Source organism: Anopheles stephensi, chromosome 2 (genome assembly GCF_013141755.1).
Source record: "Anopheles stephensi strain Indian chromosome 2, UCI_ANSTEP_V1.0, whole genome shotgun sequence".
Lineage (NCBI taxonomy): Eukaryota > Metazoa > Arthropoda > Insecta > Diptera > Culicidae > Anopheles > Anopheles stephensi.
In genome coordinates, this window is record NC_050202.1 from 78,285,871 (window position 1) to 78,304,181 (window position 18,311).

Genomic DNA, 18,311 nt, shown 5'->3' on the forward strand with positions numbered 1-18,311 from the left:
GGTGTTTCATCATAACCCGCTTTGTACAGGTGGCACATGGAGCTGGACGTAACGGATGAGAAATGCGGTAGAGAATGTTGATGCTCAATTCCGGATATTGAATTGATATCGGAAGTGATTTTGATCGTAGCCAATTGAAATAATCGTGTAATAGGGTTGGGATTAGCATACTTTAGCCACTAGATTTTCGAATGCGAGTTTATGCGGATGTTGCTGTTTATCGAAACTCACGCGCAATCAGATCAACCTTTGCAAATGTTCTACACCATGCTATATTGCTGATCCCGACCAACAGATGGCGGAAGGCTATCGACCATTTGAAAAGTATTGTTGTTGTTTTTTTTAAAACTTTTGTATTGTATGAGCTAATTTTAGCACCCTGGTAGCCTGGTTGTGTTGATTAAATGTTTAAAATGTAATATGATTACATTTGTAATTGTCTATTAAAATTAATAGCTCATCATTGAACGAAGATCGATCGTTTTAAAGATGTTAAAAGTATTCAAACCCCTCTTCTACATTGTTTACCTATTTTTTTAGAAACTTTTCCACACGAACATGCTGTTGAACATATTGAAACGGATCGTATCTCAACGACCCACGCGTTTTGAAATTTATCGTGGAGAACAACAAACGGTTTTGTGTTGCTCGGAACTGTCAAATAAATGTCAATTGACTCACAACAAAACCGGCCATGTACCGGCCTTCTTTCTGTGCGCTTGTTGTTGTTACACAATTCTGACAGTTGCATACATACCGAAGTTACACTATAATAGCACAGAAAAACAGAAAAGTAAGTGAATTTCTCACATAGCCTATCTATTCTTATGACCATTGTGAGTTTCAAATCTTTGCAGCATGTCGAAAGCCGCCGGACGACTAAAAACTATGAAGAAAACCTTCGACAAAATCAATCACACGACCAAGCTGCGAACAAACATCCCTGCCGGAATGGCAGTCGCCGGGCCGCCTCTTGGCCCGATGCTAGGCCAGCGCGGTATTAACATTGCAGCCTTCTGCAAGGACTTTAACGAGCGGACAAAAGATTTTAAAGAGGGTATCCCGCTACCGTGCCGTGTTGCGGTCACGTCCGACCGAGCGTACGAGTTGACGATACACTCGCCCCCTGCTACGTTCCTGTTGAAGCAAGCCGCCGGCATACAACGCGGTGCCATGAGCCCGGGGAAAGAGATTGCTGGAAAGATCACTCGCAAGCATTTGTATGAAATCGCCAAGATCAAACTGCAAGATCCGCCAAACGCGCTCCTCACGCTGGAGCACATGTGCAAGGCGCTGGTCGGGATAGCTCGTACGTGTGGAATCGAAATCGTTAACGAGCTGGACCCGGTGGAGTATAAAGAGTTTCTCGAGCATCGAAGGCAAGTGGTAGAGGACCAGCGCAAGGAGTTGCAAGAAAAGCGAGAAGCGCGAATGTTACGTGTTGGATAGTTGTACACTTTATTAGACAGCAGAATAAACGGCACTACGTAGAGAAGTCGAGCTTTTTCCTATCCTTGGCAGAAATTTTCTTTCTCCTTTTGTCGATATGTTTCGCCAAGCTTCCATCATCCTTAAGCTTGTCGTACCGTTCCACCAAGGCGCGCGCCTGCTTGGTGCTCTTGCGTTCGAAAAATGGTCGCTTTCCTGCTTGTACAGATTCGCGCACCTGCTGTTTTTCGCGCATCCTTTCCCTGTCCAGAGTCTTTTGTTTCGAGAACTCGCGTATCTGGTTCTCCGTTCGCTGAATCACAAACTTCAGCCTTTCCGTCTCTTCAGGGTCGGTCGCTAGCTCCAGCTTATTTTTCAATTTTTTTAGCTCTTTGTTTCGCAAATCGTCTATGAAACCATAATTGTTCCGGAACTGGCGACCACTGAAGTATCCTTGCCGGGGATCGAACCGTGGATCCCGGGGCTGTGAAATGGAAGCATTCTTGCCTTTCTTCCCCATACCCAGCGCCGGAACTTTTCTTTTCGACGTTACCTCCTCAGGACCACTGTCGTCGTCCGAGCCACCATCGTCTTCGTCTTCTGAGGTTTGTTTAGACTTTTTCGCCGGTTTCGGCTTCACCGTGGTATTTTGTTTTCTTTCTTTGGTCCTGCCAAATATGGCTTCGTTGTAGACGCGCGTACCAAGCTTCTTTTGCAGGTTAAGCAAATCTTCAAACGGCATTTCTTTGTACTCATCATCGGCAAGTTTTGGCTGGAAGAGAAATGAGCGCATGTAGCAAACCGAGCATACTTGAGTCACTTTTAACCTGTCGTTACCACATCATCCTCGCTGCTATTTTCTGCTTCTGATGATGATTCGGTGCCTTCGTTTGCCTCGGAATATTCACTTTCGGAATCATTTTCAGAAGAATCCATTTGTGTTTGGTTTAATTTCTTTTTTTCACTCCACAAATAGCGCTGTTTTGTGTTTTCCGCGGGCCTGAAAAACGTGTTCAAAACAATACTTGACGTTTATTTGACAGTTGTGTGAAACCACAACATTAGGAACAGTTTACACGGTATTGCTAAATTGCTCCAAACAAAATTTTTGTTTGTGCGAAATAGCCATAATTTGGGCCTCATACATGTTTCCCACTCCATGTTAGGCATGCAAATATCACATTTGTTAATTTAGCCAAAGGTATATGGCTATGTGCCTCCAGAAACTGACGAAGACTAGATTCTCCTCTCCCAATATCACGTCGTTGTCTCGCGTATGAAACAATGGAGGTGTAACCGACCCTAAAGCTAAAGTGACAGCTCTAAACGAAACGTCGTGCACGAACAGCAACAACAAACGGCATTCTTTGTTTCGGTCACGGGCGTGAATTGTATCATCGTTTTCCCCTGTGTGTCTATTCTGTAGAAGGCACACGCGGAACCATCTGCAAGGGATGACTTCTAGTAGTGATTTGTTTCTCCAACGCAACTAGTAGTGCTTATCGTAGTAGCTAAAGGTTAGTCCCTGCAGGTGTGTAGCCTTCACTGTCGTAACTTCGTTTCAAGTTTCTTAGATGGTAGTGCTCTTTGGGCACCCCCGTGCGTGATTGTGCGTATGTCATGTGCGCCAATGCGTGTGTGTAGTGTTGTTTTGTGGATAGAGTTCCGAATATTGTACGCCAACTGTGTTTCTCGCCCCCGGGGTACGGTTACCCACTGTAAGTTTTCGTATGTTATCGTTATGGTGAGCAGTGCTTACGTGCAGCCTAGCATCATAGAAGCCGTTCACAGTGTGCTGTCTAGTGGTACGAGAAAAGCTAGCCCGCGCTTACATGGGTGTCGAGCGGATAAGTTTGTGCCCTAGTTTGTTCCACATTATCTGCAACCGTGGTAGATTTAGTGTCGTACCTTACCTTCGCCCGTCTATCAAAATCGAATCATCTCAACGCGAGCCACGGAAGAGTAGGGTAAAGGGATCCGTGGCACGATACCGACGCGCTCGTGTGACCGATGGTTCGAAATAAATACACATTAACCACCGCTGGCAAGTCGCCCAGTAAGAAAGCTCGCACCGGCAGCATCAGCAAGCAACACGACGCCAGCGACGACGGCGAGACCGGCAATCTGGACAGCGGAAGCGTTAGCGGAAGTCCCGTAGGAGGCGGAACCGATACGAGCGCCAAACGATGTGACGGCAGCTCGGTGCATAAGCAAAACCTTTACATCATTTCGTTTCCCGTTATCTTTGTGTTCAACGTTTTGCGTTCGCTGTTGTATCAGTTGTTTATTGTTTTCCGCTACGTTTACAACTTCACCACGAAAGTTGTGTACAAACCGGTGAAGAAGGAGTGCGGGCTCGAAATCGTGATAAATACCGATCACGGACACCATCATCACCACCATCACCGTCACAGCAGTCACAGCATCCACAGCACAACTTCGCAACAGCAGCAGCACCTTCAGCAGCTTCAGCAGCAGCAGCAACAGCAACAGCAACATCAGTATAGCCTACTGCAGCAGGACCAGCAACAGCACGGCGTAGCAGATTCTACCCAGCAAGCAGCACACCCTTTACAGTCCTCACAGAGTGGCATATTGGTCCACAGTGAAGGTCGCGAAATGTCAATCCAGCGATCGGCAAGCGGGAGTCAGGTTGGGCCCGGAGATCCTTTGTTGGCCAAGCAGAAGCACCACCATCGGCGTGCTTTCGAATACATCTCAAAGGCTCTTAAAATTGATGAGGACAACGAAGGTAAGCTTTCCCCTTTTCACAGGCATTATTGTACATTTTTAAGCTAATTATTTCAATTTTAAAGAAATCCTCTTAAATCCACTTCAGCATGTCACTAACATTTGTAGCCGAGCCGCAATTAAGCAACAACTGTTAACCTTGATGTCCTTCAACCGCAAATGGCATTGGCCAAGCGAAGGCTTTTTGTTGTCCATACATGGACTTTGTTCGCAAATATTTAACGTTCCGTCGCAGGTTGAGACTGTCAATGTGTTTTTGCCACAATTTATTTTTACTATTTCGGTGCAAAATGTCACCCAAAGTCGTCAGGCAAAATGGACCGGTTTTTGCACACCTTTGCGCACAATTTGCGACTGCTTATGGTCGTCTAGCCAGTTGTTCCAGGGTGGTGCTAACTCCTGACAGGGAGCGCCGCTCGCTCTTTGTTCGACGAATGTTTCCTTAAGCCTTGGCAAGGAAAAATCCCCATTGGTCATCAAACCAAAGGGAAGACTGAAAATATTCTTCCTTAAGCCTTGAAGGATGTGATTAATCTTACACTTCTTGCCACGCTGTTACCGTTCCGTGCTAGCCGTGTTATTTGCAATAGTGGTTGAAACTTTTTTCTCCTTTGGCATAAAGTTGTGGAATGGTGCCTTTTGTCGTCTGGCACACCGAACAGCATAAAGCTTCCTGCGTCCCGGCTTCCCGGCGTCCCGGCGTTACAACACAAGCACAAGCGAAGAGGTAGGAGAAAGTTTCATTTCCAAGGCACGTAGACACCGGGAAAATGTGTGTCCTTTTCCTCCCTGCGCTCCGTGCCATTCTTCTGTTCACCTTGGCTAGTTTTTCGTTGCACTTTTTCGGTGCAGATTAAACTGCAAAGCGCAACACAAACGATGGCAGGCGATGCGCCCTGGTACGGGGGCGACGATGAGGGTGAACAACGGCGCACAACTTTTCCCCTCCATTATTGTCTGCTAGAAATGAGCTGGTAAGTAATTGAATGTCTTACTTTTGCTCGACGTCTCTGGCAGAAACTGCTTTTGCTGCCTGTTGGGATGGATTGAAAAAGGTGACGGTATAAATGTTCCCAGCTGTGGGGCAGCATACAAACCTACCATGCTCTCAAGGTGATGCTAAAAGCAACATTATACAAATTACCTGTTTGGAACGTTTCCTGAGGTCGTTCACTTAGGACCTTACATGGCACGGTACGCCTTTCGTGTGACTTGTCTCTTAACCCTGGCTCGCACGATGACTCAACGGCTAGTCACAAAATCACCCTCACCTTGAATTTAGCGAACTTGGAATTAATAAGCACAATCCATCACCGGCCGCTGCCATATCGTTTTTTAGCAATTGAGAAATAGAAGAAATTGGCCTCGAACAGAATGTGTCACGTAAATTTAAATTTAAGCGCAAATTACACGCAATGTAAGCGCTGAGACCTTGTGATTAGAAATGCATGTTAAAGCCGCCCGAACCGTATCACGCATAAAACCGGGAGCATTTTTTAAACCTTGCCCTATCCCAACATTAACGAACGGCTGGCACCAACAGGAATGGTCTGTTTTGTGCGGTGGTAAAGGGGTTTCATTTAAATGGCACAGCTAGACGGAAGACGGCGAACAAAAAACATGCAAGTAGGACATAAAAAATCAATACATCCAGACGAATGCCGATGAAAAATTAATCTTGTTACTTGAGGTAATGGCGTGAGGTACGGCTGAGTTATTTCGATTGTGGGGCGTTTTGTTGAAGAACACTCCATTTAGGAAAGTATGTTTTCTTTATCCTTTGTCTGGTTTTTAAATGGAAAGCAATAGAACTGTTTAACCACAGTTTTCCAATAAATTAAAAAAAAAAAGAAAACTCAATTTTATCTTCCACAATTACTGGTACAGCCGGGGATGCTCAGTATGCATACACCAGAGGCCCGTATGGTACATTGAAACAGATTACAATAGAAAACAATAAATGCTGCTCCCCGCATACACCGATAACCATAGGAAGAGTTCATTGCACCTTCTGTGCGCTTTTGTTGGCCGCACGTCCTTTATGCTTCATCGAATTGAAGTTTACACCTGGACATTCACACCCAGTTCGTGCCGGTGTGTAGAACCCGCGGAAGTAGCACATTGCAATGAATCGAATATCGATGCAAACATTAACATGCACATTCAATGCAGTCGTTCAATCACTCTACCTGCATTCTATCCCTGCTCCACCAGTTCCGACGTTTTCCAATGACGGCCGGTTAAATGCAGCGCAGCACGTTAAAGCTAAAGCAAATAAGCAAATTGTAATGATCCACGTTTCGCTAGCTGGTTTATCTACGAGCGTTGATCAAATTTTAAATTGATGGACTATTTCCTTCCGGTTATTCGAATCCTCTTAACAGCTCCTCGTTCTAGGTGATAATTTATGTGGTGATGCTACAACCACCGCGTTTATGGCACCGTTTATGGGTCTCACCGAGAAGTCTTGCTGATGGCTTCCGGAATTAATATTAAAAAAAAAAGAACAACCTCTTGTACCCACAAACGGTTTTATACGCACCACACGCTGCTAACCTAAATAAACCGTGCCTGTTACCATAGAGGGGCACCAAACGGTGCGATCCAAGGCATAATCGATAGCAGTTCAACCCCTGTGTTTGCCTCGCCAAGAAGCGCCGTTTTTCGTTGCGACAAAACGTGGTTCTTGGAAAAGGGGGGGGGGGGGGGGGGGACGGTATAAAAATTGTCTTATATAAAAATCAGTACGAGTGTGCGGTTGAAATGACGGCTGGTCAGCACAGAAAGACGAACCCATTAGGGTAAAAAGGGTGAGACTACCGTAATGGAAGGATTAACGAAGGATTTGAGTCGTTTTATCCGCACTGCCGAGCACACAGGGTTTCTGCTATGGAAATATTGCCTGCACTGTTTAATAACGAAAATATCTGTGATAGTGATGTTTAAACACATTTACAACAGCAGTTATGTTGTCATAGCACAATAAAAGAAAACGAAATAAATCATACCGATTCAGCTGCACCCCAAAACGGTGGTATAAAATGTTCCTTACCAAAACGACAATCGTTCTGCGGTGCTTTACCGGCTCGCAATCGATCGGTACGGTCTTGTAAGTTTAATCAATTTCTGTTCTAACAAAACTTATGCGGGTGGTTGAAGGCGTACGGTTCTAGCGCCTGCACATACGTTACATATTTTAAGGGCAGCCTTTCTCCTTTCCTCGCTTAAGGGCGAAGAATAATCTAAGCAAGGGGAAAAATCGTTCATGTTCGTTGTCATGTGCGCCGTCAAACGTGCATTGAATGCAAAATATGTTCCCCCAATGGAAAGCGGCATCACTCTATAGGTCGATGTAGAAGGTTTATTCGAGTTTACACGCGACGAGACTTTCAGGATGTCTTAGGTCTGGTGTTCATCATGCTCGCAGTGGTAAAACACACGGTGTGAACTCTCTCTCTCTCCCTCTCTTCCTGAAAACCTAAAAGTGGACAAAGTCCTCGGCGTAGTTGTAGTGGATTAGGTGCGAGGGTTTAAGGCAACGTCGCGACAGGTTTCATGGGACGCTGTAAATGTTGGCGCTTTCAATCGCCATGTCCGCCATGTTCGTGTTCTGTTCAATTCCGTTCCAACAATGGTTTACAATAATTATACGCTTGCTTTGCCACGCAACGTTTGTCTGGAATAGTCCTACGGTGGAGAATGATTACTTTCCCTGCAAGTGCTCGACGATACCATCCTTGCAGTTGACCTGTTTTAAAGCTTCATCCCGATAATGGTAACAAGGTTAGCACGAGATATTAGCTCAAGTGCATGCGTGGCCAGTGGATACAGCAAAAGGTTCACAAAAGAGGGTCTGCCAGTTAAATATAGTAAATATAGAGCTCTGCTGTATGAACTAACCTCTCTATTTCTCAACCATGCACGTTACTAACGCCTTAGACTTATTAGAATTATCTCTTCAGCTTTTTTTTCTACAAGGCTATTAGTGTCGTTCAGCAGGTTGAAACACGTCGCATCGTGTCGTTTTCCATAATGAAACTCATGACTCGGCTTGTGTAGGTGTGGACGCAATATGAATCCAGCCCACCTCCCCAAACAAATCAACTTTCCATTTTCGAGAAGCAGCATTCGATGCTTACTCCATCCCAAAGTAGAATTGACTTATGGGTATGTTTACTTTCAATTATTTTATTTTTTTCCATTTTCGATTCTTAAATGGTTGATTCGTCACCATACGCGCCAAAGCCGTACGAACTCCGCACACACCTGCTTACATGTGCGACCTTTTACACTGGTCGCAAAAATCATCAAAAGTTCTTTTGCCCTACGCTGCTGCCCCTGGTTCACCACATAAGCAATGTAGCGATGAACATGATTTCGATTCTGCGCATAATTCAGCCAGTCTGCTCCTTCGTGTCTTGCCTATCGGTTGTCCTGCGTCCAAAAAATCCCAGCTGCCGGTAATGAGGCAAGAACGAAAGCAAACAAAACCGAAGCAAAGTAACGTCCAACTGGCGAGGAGGGAAGGATACAGTGGGAGGTGTAATTGTTTGATTATTAACATTACGCAAGCAAACATGGCACGACAATGACACGCTGCTAAAATGTGCAGAAATTCATACATCTCTCTGCTCTGCTGCTCTGGGACCTGAAATACACAGTGACTTGTCCGAGTCACTTCGGTTTCCCGCCATGCTGTTAATAAGTTTTAATATCCGGAACAAATTAATTTTAAATTAATTCACCATGTCGCGATGCTTAAGGGATGTGTAATGCTGGCCAATGGAATGCAAACATCGCGCATATGCCCACGCTTAAGAATTGCTAACAAATTTCTTACATTTCGAGCTAGCTTCAGCACTGTTAATGTTGGTGGTGGGTGAAGAACTCCCAAATCCCCTCGAACTTGCTGATCAATCAATAAATTTTCGATCCAACAATAGGCAGCCGATGATGACCAGCTTTCATTCGACCACGGCCGATGGGTACGTTGTGGCAACTCAGGCAAAAGGGCCACAATAGGTTGAAAGAAAAAAAAACAACCCCCCAACTCGTTTAGCACGCCAATCGAAACCTTCTCGTCTCGATCCTGCAGTGACGAACAGCGGGCCAGGACTTACAATGCGGCATTAAAAGAATCCTTTTTGGCTTTCCCAATTTTGGTAGTAGTACCCGCCGTATGTAGCACGTGTGGTGGAGAAAAGTTTTAGTTGAGCCTGAATGTGGGCTGGTTGGCGAGTTTGTGTTTTCCCCCCCTTTCCAGAAGGCTCACTTCAAAAACGAGTTTGAGACAAATTTTCAGTATGCTTTCTTAGAATTGGAAACTATGCTTGTGGGGTTGTTTGGTTTATGAGAGCGTATGGTACGGCGTTGCCTTCCTAAAATAGTAGAATTAATCACGTCTTCTTCTTCCTTCGGCCTGCCATTTCTGGCTTTCTGTGACTTGATTCTACCCCGTAGTAAAGTAGTCAGCCTTACGTACGGGGAGACGCGGTCTGGATGGGATTTGAACCCCGGCCCTGGCACGTGTGAACGCCCAAAATCGCGAATTAATCAAGTACTAGCTGCAAAGGGCGGTCCGGTGGCCGAGGCGACAGCGGCGCCGGTCTTCACACGGCAGGGCCGGGGTTCAAATCCCATCAAGACCGCCTCCCCGTACGTAGGGCTGAAGAAGAAGCTGCAAAATATTGCTGCACGTACCTGTCTGCGATAGTTTATAACTTAATCCATTCAATTGTACTTATATTTATTGCAGACATAGATTGCTTGATCGTTCTCTGCGTTTGTGTGTGAATCCGTCAAAAGTGTGCCGTTACATCGGCATCTTTTCGTACACGTTCCCGCTTGAAGCACTTCCCATTTTAAGCCTTTCGGTAGACATTTTGCAGCACACTTCTGTGCACCGTTCTAGTCACCGGGGAATCGACCGTTTAGTGCTGCTTCCCTCCAAACTGCACCAACCGGCCGACGTGTTGCCAACGTGTCTGCAAGCGTTGTGTCGACAAATTGTCAGCAGCTTTTCACCGCGCTATGCGCTATCCTTGGGCGACAGCATCCTTTCGCTCGTGTATGCATGATGGATGTGTGTTCCATGTACAGGTATGATGCTAAAACGATGTCGGCTCTCTACAAAGCTCTCCAGCTGACGTAGCAGCAAAATAGTGCTTGACACATTTCCTCGGCTGTGATGAGGCGCTCCAGTCTGCTGCATCCTGTTATTTGCGTGTTTGTAACTAACGCTAGTTTATATTGACGGTGATAAGTTTTGATGCTGCAATAAGAGTATTATTAAACTGGATACTCTTTTGACAAACCGGCGTTTATTAACTGCATCTGATGTAGTAAATAACTATATGATTTAGTTTAATTAAAGAAAATATTTTGTGTATAGTAAAGTTGATGAGAAACGGTCCGGTGGCCGAGGCGATAAACGGTAGGGCCGGAGATCTAATCCCATCAATACCACCAAATCCAAGAGAGCCAAAAATGGCAGTTGATAAATTGATGTTGATGGAAAGTTGATGAATTGGTAGATTGATGGTAAAGATGATGAAGCTGATGGGTCTTTGATCCAGCCTAAAAGACAGCAGCGTCTACTCGGCAGGAACAGCATTATCCCATCCGCTCTTCGGACTACTGGTAAAATCAAGTCAAGGATGCCAGAAATCTTCAACAGTACACAGTATATACGATCGAATCGCACACTGATTCGTCTGATGGTGTTAACTACTATCTTTGGCGTTGTGTACGAGCGGGGAGGCACGTGATGAGGATCCCGGATTTATGCCCCACCAGGAAGGGGCTTGTTAGCGACCCGGTCGGCATGAAGCGTAAACGAGTTCTCTGGTCGGAGATCGGATGTAGCTTTGCGCCGTGACCTCTACTCTGAACAGGCCAAGAAGATGGAGAATATTTACGCGGAAATGGCAAACCAAGAGGGTCAAGAAGATTTTGTATTGTACAAAATTCACAGCTTCTTTATGAATAGAACTACAACAGCTATTGTCTAAGATGCCACACTATTCTGAAAAAAGCCTGTTTCTTGAAACATTTTTTGTATTTAATTCAATCGAATCAACGCATCAAAATTCATCAAAAGAATCTTCCAAAAACGGACCCGTTTGTCGAAGGTTCAACCCTCGAACCTTGCCCACGTACTTTCCCGAGTGGATAAGTCCTGCCAGATAGAATGTTGCAACCGCAAATGTTTTGCTTACGAGCTTGGCCAGCTTTCATGTCGTAATGCATATTTAATACTGTATCGATGTATGGAATGTAGGGTGCAAGGTGTGTGTGTGTGTCAAACAGCAAACCTTCTCAGCGAGTTCGATGGTGGTGTGCCAAAATGCATACCGCATGTTTCGGTGGTGCTTGTGGTGGCTTTCTTGTCATCGTTTCACTTACCATCGGAAGGAGACGAAAAGCTAGCTTTAGGATCGTTAATGGCATAATTGCAAGAAGAGTAGTGTGAACAGGGTTTAGTCACGTTGTGGGTATTTGGCGCAAATTTTAAACGCTTGCAAGCCACAAGCAACAGTTGATTTCTTCATCTAGTTTAAAATCCATAAAGTGTAGCATAATAGCAAATAGAATCTAGGATATTAGTTGTAAAAATAGTTATTGTCCTTATTCCTTGCAGATCAAAAGGAGCTGGCCATCGAACTTTACCGGAAAGGCATTCTGGAGCTAGAGCGTGGCATCGCAGTTGAGTGCTGGGGTGGCCGTGGCGAAGTCTGGGAACGGGCACAGCGTCTGCACGATAAAATGCAAACCAACCTCTCGATGGCACGCGACCGGCTGCAGTTCCTGGGTATGTAGTGTAAACTCGTCTATGCATACGTGAACACTTTCTGGAGGTGGCAAGTCTAGCCTTTTTCATACAGCTACCTTCAATACTGTAAACTGTTGCGTTTTCTGACCTACGAGAGCTGTAAAGGATGTAGATAAACCCTTGCCTTATTATGCACTATTAATGTACAGTACGTTAGGTTTGTCTTCGGTATTAGCGAGTAGCAAAAAGCATGAGAGAATGATTGCATGAAATTATTTATGTTCATTTCCTTTTTTTTTATTTCTTTTTTGTGTTCTTGTTTGCATTGGTTTTAAGTTGTCGTCAGCTATTTGTCTTACGTTATCCTTCCCGTTCCTTCGCTCTCCTCCCAGAACTTATGCTGGAAGCCAAACGACTTGAGTTGATCGAAAGCAAACAAAATGAGCAAAATCATATGCACCACCACCATTCCCCTATCAGGCGTCAGAACACGTTCACACTTAGTCCCGAAGAGGACGTCACCACCGCCCACAGTGGTGCACCATCATCATCGTCGTCGTCCTCGTCGTCCGCGAAAAACGTTACCGGTCGTGAGCAAACGTACGAGCGAAAGTTTAAGATGCCCATGTTCATTCCCTCCGGTCTGCATGAAGCAAGCACCCGGAAAAGCTCCACCGTTCGGGACGGGCCTTATCGGGAGGCCAAATCAAAACTGTACAATACCGAAAACAAGATCGTATCGTTTAATGAAAATTGTGCCACTTACGGATCATCCACTGCTCCAACGGTAACGTCCAAAGGGACGCCAAGGACGGCAACGACAGTGTCGGCGGTTGAACCGTCACATGCATTGACCACTAAACAAACCAACAACGAAGGTAAGCTCAACACAGCAACAACAACGGCCATTAACACAGAGACAGTACACGAACCACCGACAACTGGTTTTGTGTACGAGACATCAGTAGCAAAAGTTGAAGAAGAGAAGAGAAGCGTTTTATATAGGCATTCGGAGCATAACAGTGCTTAACACTACACAGCATACGATCCATTGTAGCATACTTACTACACAGCTTTATAGGGGTGATGGGGACAATGGGAGCAACAGCAAACAAACATACTTAACGATGCTGTGAGCATCATTATCATAAAGGGCCTCCGTTCGCACTCGAACCAGAGGACTCTCGTTTTCACGTTTCCGCCTCAAACCAGTATCGGTAACAATCTCCCTTTTATTTTCTCATTCAAAACATTATTAGATTATCTTATGAAAGAGACTAAAATGAAATTCAGTAAAAGCAAAAAAGGGCTCGACTCTCGAAGACTCGAGAAGCCCCCCCCCCCCCCCTTCCCCTCCCTGATAACATTTGTGTGGCACTGTAGGATTTACGCCTAAATGAATGCAATCCGCAGTACACGTTGCGATAGCTTCACAGTGTGTTTTCAGTGTGGTCAAAAATGGTTCGAATAAAGTCGAATGAAATACTGCTTATCATTCGATTAAATCCCCCTCCCTCTATCCTGACCATTTATATTGGCTTACAGGAGCTAGGTACTAATTTTTATTCACGCTAGGGGTAGCCAATCAGGTTTGCAGCATACACGGTATTCTCGGACTGTAACGGCCCAATAAGCCAAACTATCTTAAGCAGCTAATTTCAGCACGCTAAAGATCGCTGATCTTATACGCCTTTTGCAGTAGATAAGCAGCGTCATAGTTCCTCGTACTCTTAACCGGGCCTTAAGCAACTTTCGTACATCGAGCTGTTAAAGAAAGTTTTTATGTGCTTTTTATTTTCATGCAAGGCATCTGTTTCGGGATTTCAATCTGCTGATCATCTTCCGAACTACTAATTGTCAGATATATCGATTGGAATATCGATTATCTCGCAGTCGTCTTCGTTCTCAAATATTTCACGCATAATTTAAGCACGCCTTATAAACAACTTGAAGGGCCATCTTTCGCTCTTAAATGGGTATAAAGTTCCATGAAGTACCGCATGCATTTCTTAATAAGCCGCATAGTTCGGATGAACACTATGCATGGTTTATAAATAAGCCTCATAGTTCCATCGAGTGCCAAGTGCAAGTAGAAAAGCTTCATAGTTCCATCAAGTTCCACGCTCCTTTTAACTTGCCTCAAAGTTTGGCGGTGGTACGTTTTTTCTTTAAGCAGCCCTCAAGCAGCACGATAGTTCGATTTCATTATTTTTGGCTATTTGGGGGAACATTGGTTCGATGGATATTTGTTAACGGGCATAGATATTCAGAAATGGAGGAAAAATAAGAATAATAACATTGTAAATCACTTCTTAAAGCCAGGCTACATGATGCGTGATTCCAAAAAGATTTCGCTTAAAAGGGGGGGGGGGGGGGATTGGCGAAATTTTTACGTCAAAAACATTTCGGTTCATCTAGCCGCGTTGTTCAGAGCACTTCATGCTATCTCTCTCTTCAACCGAAAACTACCATGACAACGCATGGAAAGTGACAGAGCGGGCTAGAGAGAAGCGAAATCTTTCCGAGATTTCAGCTCGAGGAGACGAAATCTTTTTGACGGATGGATTTCGCATAAGCCCCCCCCCCTCCCCCCTCCACCTTTTTAGCGAAATCTTTTTAGCATTTTTTTTCTTTTTTTTTACAATGCTGTCTAGTAACATTATTTAGGAACAATGCACAATGTTTTTTTTTTATCAGACGAGTTATGACCATACAAAAATCCCACTATGCAATAAAAATGACAGGCTACAGTGCTGCACACAAAAGATTCTAGAGGGGGGGGGGGAGGCTTCTCGAGTCTTTTACCCAAAAAAGTGATGAAACATTGAACAATGCGCTGTTATGGACCATGCGAAATATATTCAAATTAGACAAGTCGTTCCGATATCAAGATATTATGACAAAGGCAAATAAGAGCATTGTAGGCTAACTATTTTAATGTAGGACAAAGTCGTTTTTCATAGCTCATATTCCATGTCGTTTGCCCCAAGCCAAAAACCCATCTACAGCTGCGAGTCATCAAAAGCGCACCAGCGAGTTATTTATCATTAAATCCTTCAAACTCATTTAATTTATTTTGCTTAGTTCACTTTTTGCATGCCAAATGTATCCATTTTTTTGTGCGTGTGTGTACGATAATGTTAAACCAAACTGTAGAAATACGCAATCCTTTCCGTTTGGCTAAACCTACTCACCACACGCGGAAACCTTGATTTCCGCTTTGTAATTATACAACTTCCCCAACCGTTCCCCTTTTTACCTTTCGCCAAAGTAGCATTTAGGCGCTTATTCACATGACTCTCCGGAGACAGAGGGGTTTAGCCTGATGCCGTTCTACTCAACTGCTTTTTTGTCTCTTTCCTTTCGTCCTTACGCCGGCACACGGTGTGTCGGTCGCCGTCATCGTTGTAAACGACAGCATCCGGGCGGAAATTAACCGTCGGCTACAAGCGTCCCGGCAATCTGGGGGTGATGAATAAATCACAAACCCTCCCACGAAGCATGGGCGGAACCCGGACGACACCGACCGGCAGCGGAGCGGGAGGTATTGCCGGCGGACTGGCGAATGGAGCAACGTACGGAAGCAACACCGGTGGTGCAGGCGTGCCAAAAATTGTGCCAAAACCGGCAGCAACACCGCCTGCCATCAGACGGCAATTTTCGGTAGGTACAAGCATGATCGCCCTCTAAACACGGTCGGTCGTTTAAATAACCGCTTCTCCCCGTGTGTTACAGATCCCTGGAAGCTCCCCAGTACGCAAGGCAAGCAATGGCTATGGCAGCAAGAATACGCCACCGCCACGCTCGAAAACCCCGCTCGCTGGTCAGCAGCATCCTCAGCAGCAACAGCAGCAACCACAAATTTCCGTCAAGGGCGTTGAACCGAAGCTAGTACAAATCATAATGGACGAGATCGTGGAGGGTGGCGCCAAGGTACAGTGGCAGGATATTGCCGGCCAGGAGGTCGCAAAACAGGCACTGCAGGAGATGGTGATTTTGCCCTCGGTGCGGCCCGAACTCTTCACCGGGCTGCGAACGCCCGCCAAAGGGCTGCTTCTGTTTGGCCCACCAGGCAACGGTAAAACGTTACTCGCCCGGGCGGTGGCCACTGAGTGTTCGGCTACCTTCTTCAGCATCTCCGCTGCCACGCTCACGAGCAAGTACGTCGGTGACGGGGAAAAGCTCGTCCGCGCGCTGTTTGCCGTTGCACGCGAACTGCAACCGTCGATCATCTTCATCGACGAGGTCGACTCAGTACTGTCCGAGCGTAGCAGCAACGAGCACGAGGCGACCCGCCGACTGAAAACCGAATTCTTGGTACAGTTCGATGGTCTGCCGGCGAACACGGAGGCGGACAAAATAGTGGTAATGGCGGCGACCAACCGGCCCCAGGAGTTGGACGAGGCTGCGCTTCGCCGGTTTCCGAAGCGCGTGTACGTTACCCTGCCCGACCGTGATACCCGCGAGCTGCTGCTGCGAAGATTGCTGCAGAAGCAGGGCAGTCCGCTAAGCGATACGGACCTGGCGCATCTGGCACTGCTGACCGAAGGATACTCCGGATCGGATTTAACGGCACTGGCGCGGGATGCCGCGCTGGAACCGATACGAGGTATTGTATCATAAAAAACAACCCCCCGCGCACCGTTTGCACAATGTAACGTTTTAAATTGCATCGATGTTTTGCAGAGCTTAACGTGGAAGAGGTAAAAAATATGGATCCGACCAAGCTGCGCAGCATCCGGGAGAGCGATTTTCACAACTCGCTCAAACGCATCAGGCGCTCGGTGGCACCGCAAAGTTTAGCCGCGTACGAGAAGTGGTTACAGGACTTTGGTGACGTTACGCTGTAAGCTCCCGGCATCGGAAAAGGGCGGAAGGATCGTGCGAGTGGTGCATCGCTTCCGGCCACACATGATAAGAGATGATAAGAGAAGCCAGACGCAACAACTTCCTCCTAACACGACGGCTTCTGCATTGCTTTCTACTATCAAACGACCCCCGAACAGTCGTTGTTCTGTTCGTTTTTGAACGCATAATTGAAACCAGTGGTGGTACCGAATGAAGGGCGAGTTGAAAGCCGTTTTTGTGTTTTGTTGTATCGTTGCGTTGCTTTGGTTGTGAATAGTCGAAAGGTATATGCGAACCAGCGAGACTATTAGCTATTACGTGTGCGCTATATATATACTAGTTATGTTCGCTTCGTGCTAATTTCGTTACTCAAAGGCACCATTGAGGTGCGGGTTGCTTCCTGACGCCTAGTTTAGTTTATTCGAATGTATATTTCTGTCTATAAAGGTATAGTTAAGCGTAAATAACAAAACCCGCAAAACCGAACACTCAAAAGGCCGCGAAAAGGAGCTGATGGCTTGCAGAGGGGCAAGCCAGATAGGTGCGGAACCGGCTGGTAACTTCCTATAGTAGGCCAACAAGCGATATTGCGATATTCGGAATTGTACAGAACACTTGCTTCTTCGCCTATTAGCACAATATTGGCCGCCGTTTTGATGCTCCTCATTGCAAATGTACGTGTGGAAAAGGAGCTGTTTTGTTGTGCACGTGTAAAAATGAAAAGAAAACCTCGGAAAAGCGTTTGATGTATTGCTGTTTTCTATTTAAAACCCATGCTCAAACGAAGATTTTTAGTTTTAATTGTTCTGATTTAAACGAAAAGAGGTTGCTGCTCGCTATTTTATTTGCCTCCCTCACTTCCAATATGTGACATACCAATGGAATATTAAATGCACAAAAGTAGCAGCACTTTAGCTAAAGTGCTGCATTACCCCGACGCCTTACTGCCAGCGAGTTCGATTGATGCACAATGGAAGAAGTGTTTTGTCTCATTTTTGTTTTTTGTTCAACATGAAACAGTTGCCTTGAAATTGCAACCGAACAAGCCTGAACATTCGGTTCAAAATCAAAACATAGCAAATAATGAAACTAAATCAAACCTCTCATCAATCGCTTTTTAATGTCATCACCACCATATGAGGCAGTAAACATTCCACTGGAGTAGAGGTGGACGTTGCTGGGCATCGATAGTGTATTAACTCATACCGACCGCAGGAGTATATTTCCGAGATAATCACACTAACAGAACCATTGTAAAGACATGTACGCCAAATGCAAATGCCTCAAGCAATCACACACACAAATTGGTCGATATTAGAGGGTAGCAATATCGACGGTGGAGAGTGCGAATTTTTTAGCATAAACAGGTTCGAAACACACGTCTATAGACATACAATACAAAATGCATTACAACTAACGATTGGAACGTGAGATTGCCGAGAGATGCAAGCCAAGCATTCGTTTGTACAAACACCAAGAGGAGGCTAGCATCACGGCCATTTAGGCAGGTCTT

General features: G+C 45.5%; 3 protein-coding genes across 5 annotated transcripts; 2 read left to right on the plus strand and 1 right to left on the minus strand.

Moving 5' to 3' along the window:
* The first annotated feature begins 648 nt into the window (after window positions 1-648).
* On the plus strand, window positions 649-1,500 carry LOC118508486 (39S ribosomal protein L11, mitochondrial). Its single transcript, XM_036048305.1, has 2 exons — window positions 649-793; window positions 858-1,500. Exon 2 carries the CDS (start codon window positions 859-861, stop codon window positions 1,447-1,449), a length of 591 nt encoding a protein of 196 aa, XP_035904198.1. The 5' UTR covers window positions 649-793; window position 858; the 3' UTR covers window positions 1,450-1,500.
* On the minus strand, window positions 1,435-2,461 carry LOC118508485 (ribosomal RNA processing protein 36 homolog). Its single transcript, XM_036048303.1, has 2 exons — window positions 2,266-2,461; window positions 1,435-2,200 (listed from the first exon to the last, which is right to left on the minus strand). The coding sequence occupies exons 1-2, from the start codon at window positions 2,362-2,364 to the stop codon at window positions 1,484-1,486; spliced, it is 816 nt and encodes a 271-aa protein (XP_035904196.1). The 5' UTR covers window positions 2,365-2,461; the 3' UTR covers window positions 1,435-1,483.
* Window positions 2,462-2,753: 292 nt separating this feature from the next.
* On the plus strand, window positions 2,754-17,545 carry LOC118508482 (spastin). 3 transcript variants are annotated; one of them, XM_036048298.1, is made up of 6 exons: window positions 2,754-4,180; window positions 11,819-11,989; window positions 12,343-12,828; window positions 15,369-15,613; window positions 15,686-16,559; window positions 16,637-17,545. In XM_036048298.1, the coding sequence occupies exons 1-6, from the start codon at window positions 3,439-3,441 to the stop codon at window positions 16,798-16,800; spliced, it is 2,682 nt and encodes an 893-aa protein (XP_035904191.1). In that variant the 5' UTR covers window positions 2,754-3,438; the 3' UTR covers window positions 16,801-17,545. The 3 variants fall into 3 exon arrangements, with proteins under 3 accessions (XP_035904191.1, XP_035904192.1, XP_035904193.1); XM_036048299.1 differs by lacking the exon at window positions 12,343-12,828; XM_036048300.1 differs by lacking the exon at window positions 2,754-4,180 and having other exon boundaries at window positions 11,849-11,989; window positions 12,287-12,828.
* The last annotated feature ends 766 nt before the right edge of the window (window positions 17,546-18,311 follow it).

Excerpts from the sequence above, each read along its gene's own strand:
- LOC118508486 (XM_036048305.1), top strand. The coding sequence starts at position 859 with ATGTCGAAAGCCGCCGGACGACTAAAAACTATGAAGAAAACCTTCGAC.
- LOC118508485 (XM_036048303.1), bottom strand. The coding sequence starts at position 2,364 with ATGGATTCTTCTGAAAATGATTCCGAAAGTGAATATTCCGAGGCAAAC. Across the intron at positions 2,201-2,265 it reads ATAGCAGCGAGGATGATGTG|CCAAAACTTGCCGATGATGA; the intron begins GTAACGACAGGT and ends TTTCTCTTCCAG.
- LOC118508482 (XM_036048298.1), top strand. The coding sequence starts at position 3,439 with ATGGTTCGAAATAAATACACATTAACCACCGCTGGCAAGTCGCCCAGT. Across the intron at positions 11,990-12,342 it reads CGACCGGCTGCAGTTCCTGG|AACTTATGCTGGAAGCCAAA; the intron begins GTATGTAGTGTA and ends CTCTCCTCCCAG. Across the intron at positions 15,614-15,685 it reads CCATCAGACGGCAATTTTCG|ATCCCTGGAAGCTCCCCAGT; the intron begins GTAGGTACAAGC and ends CGTGTGTTACAG.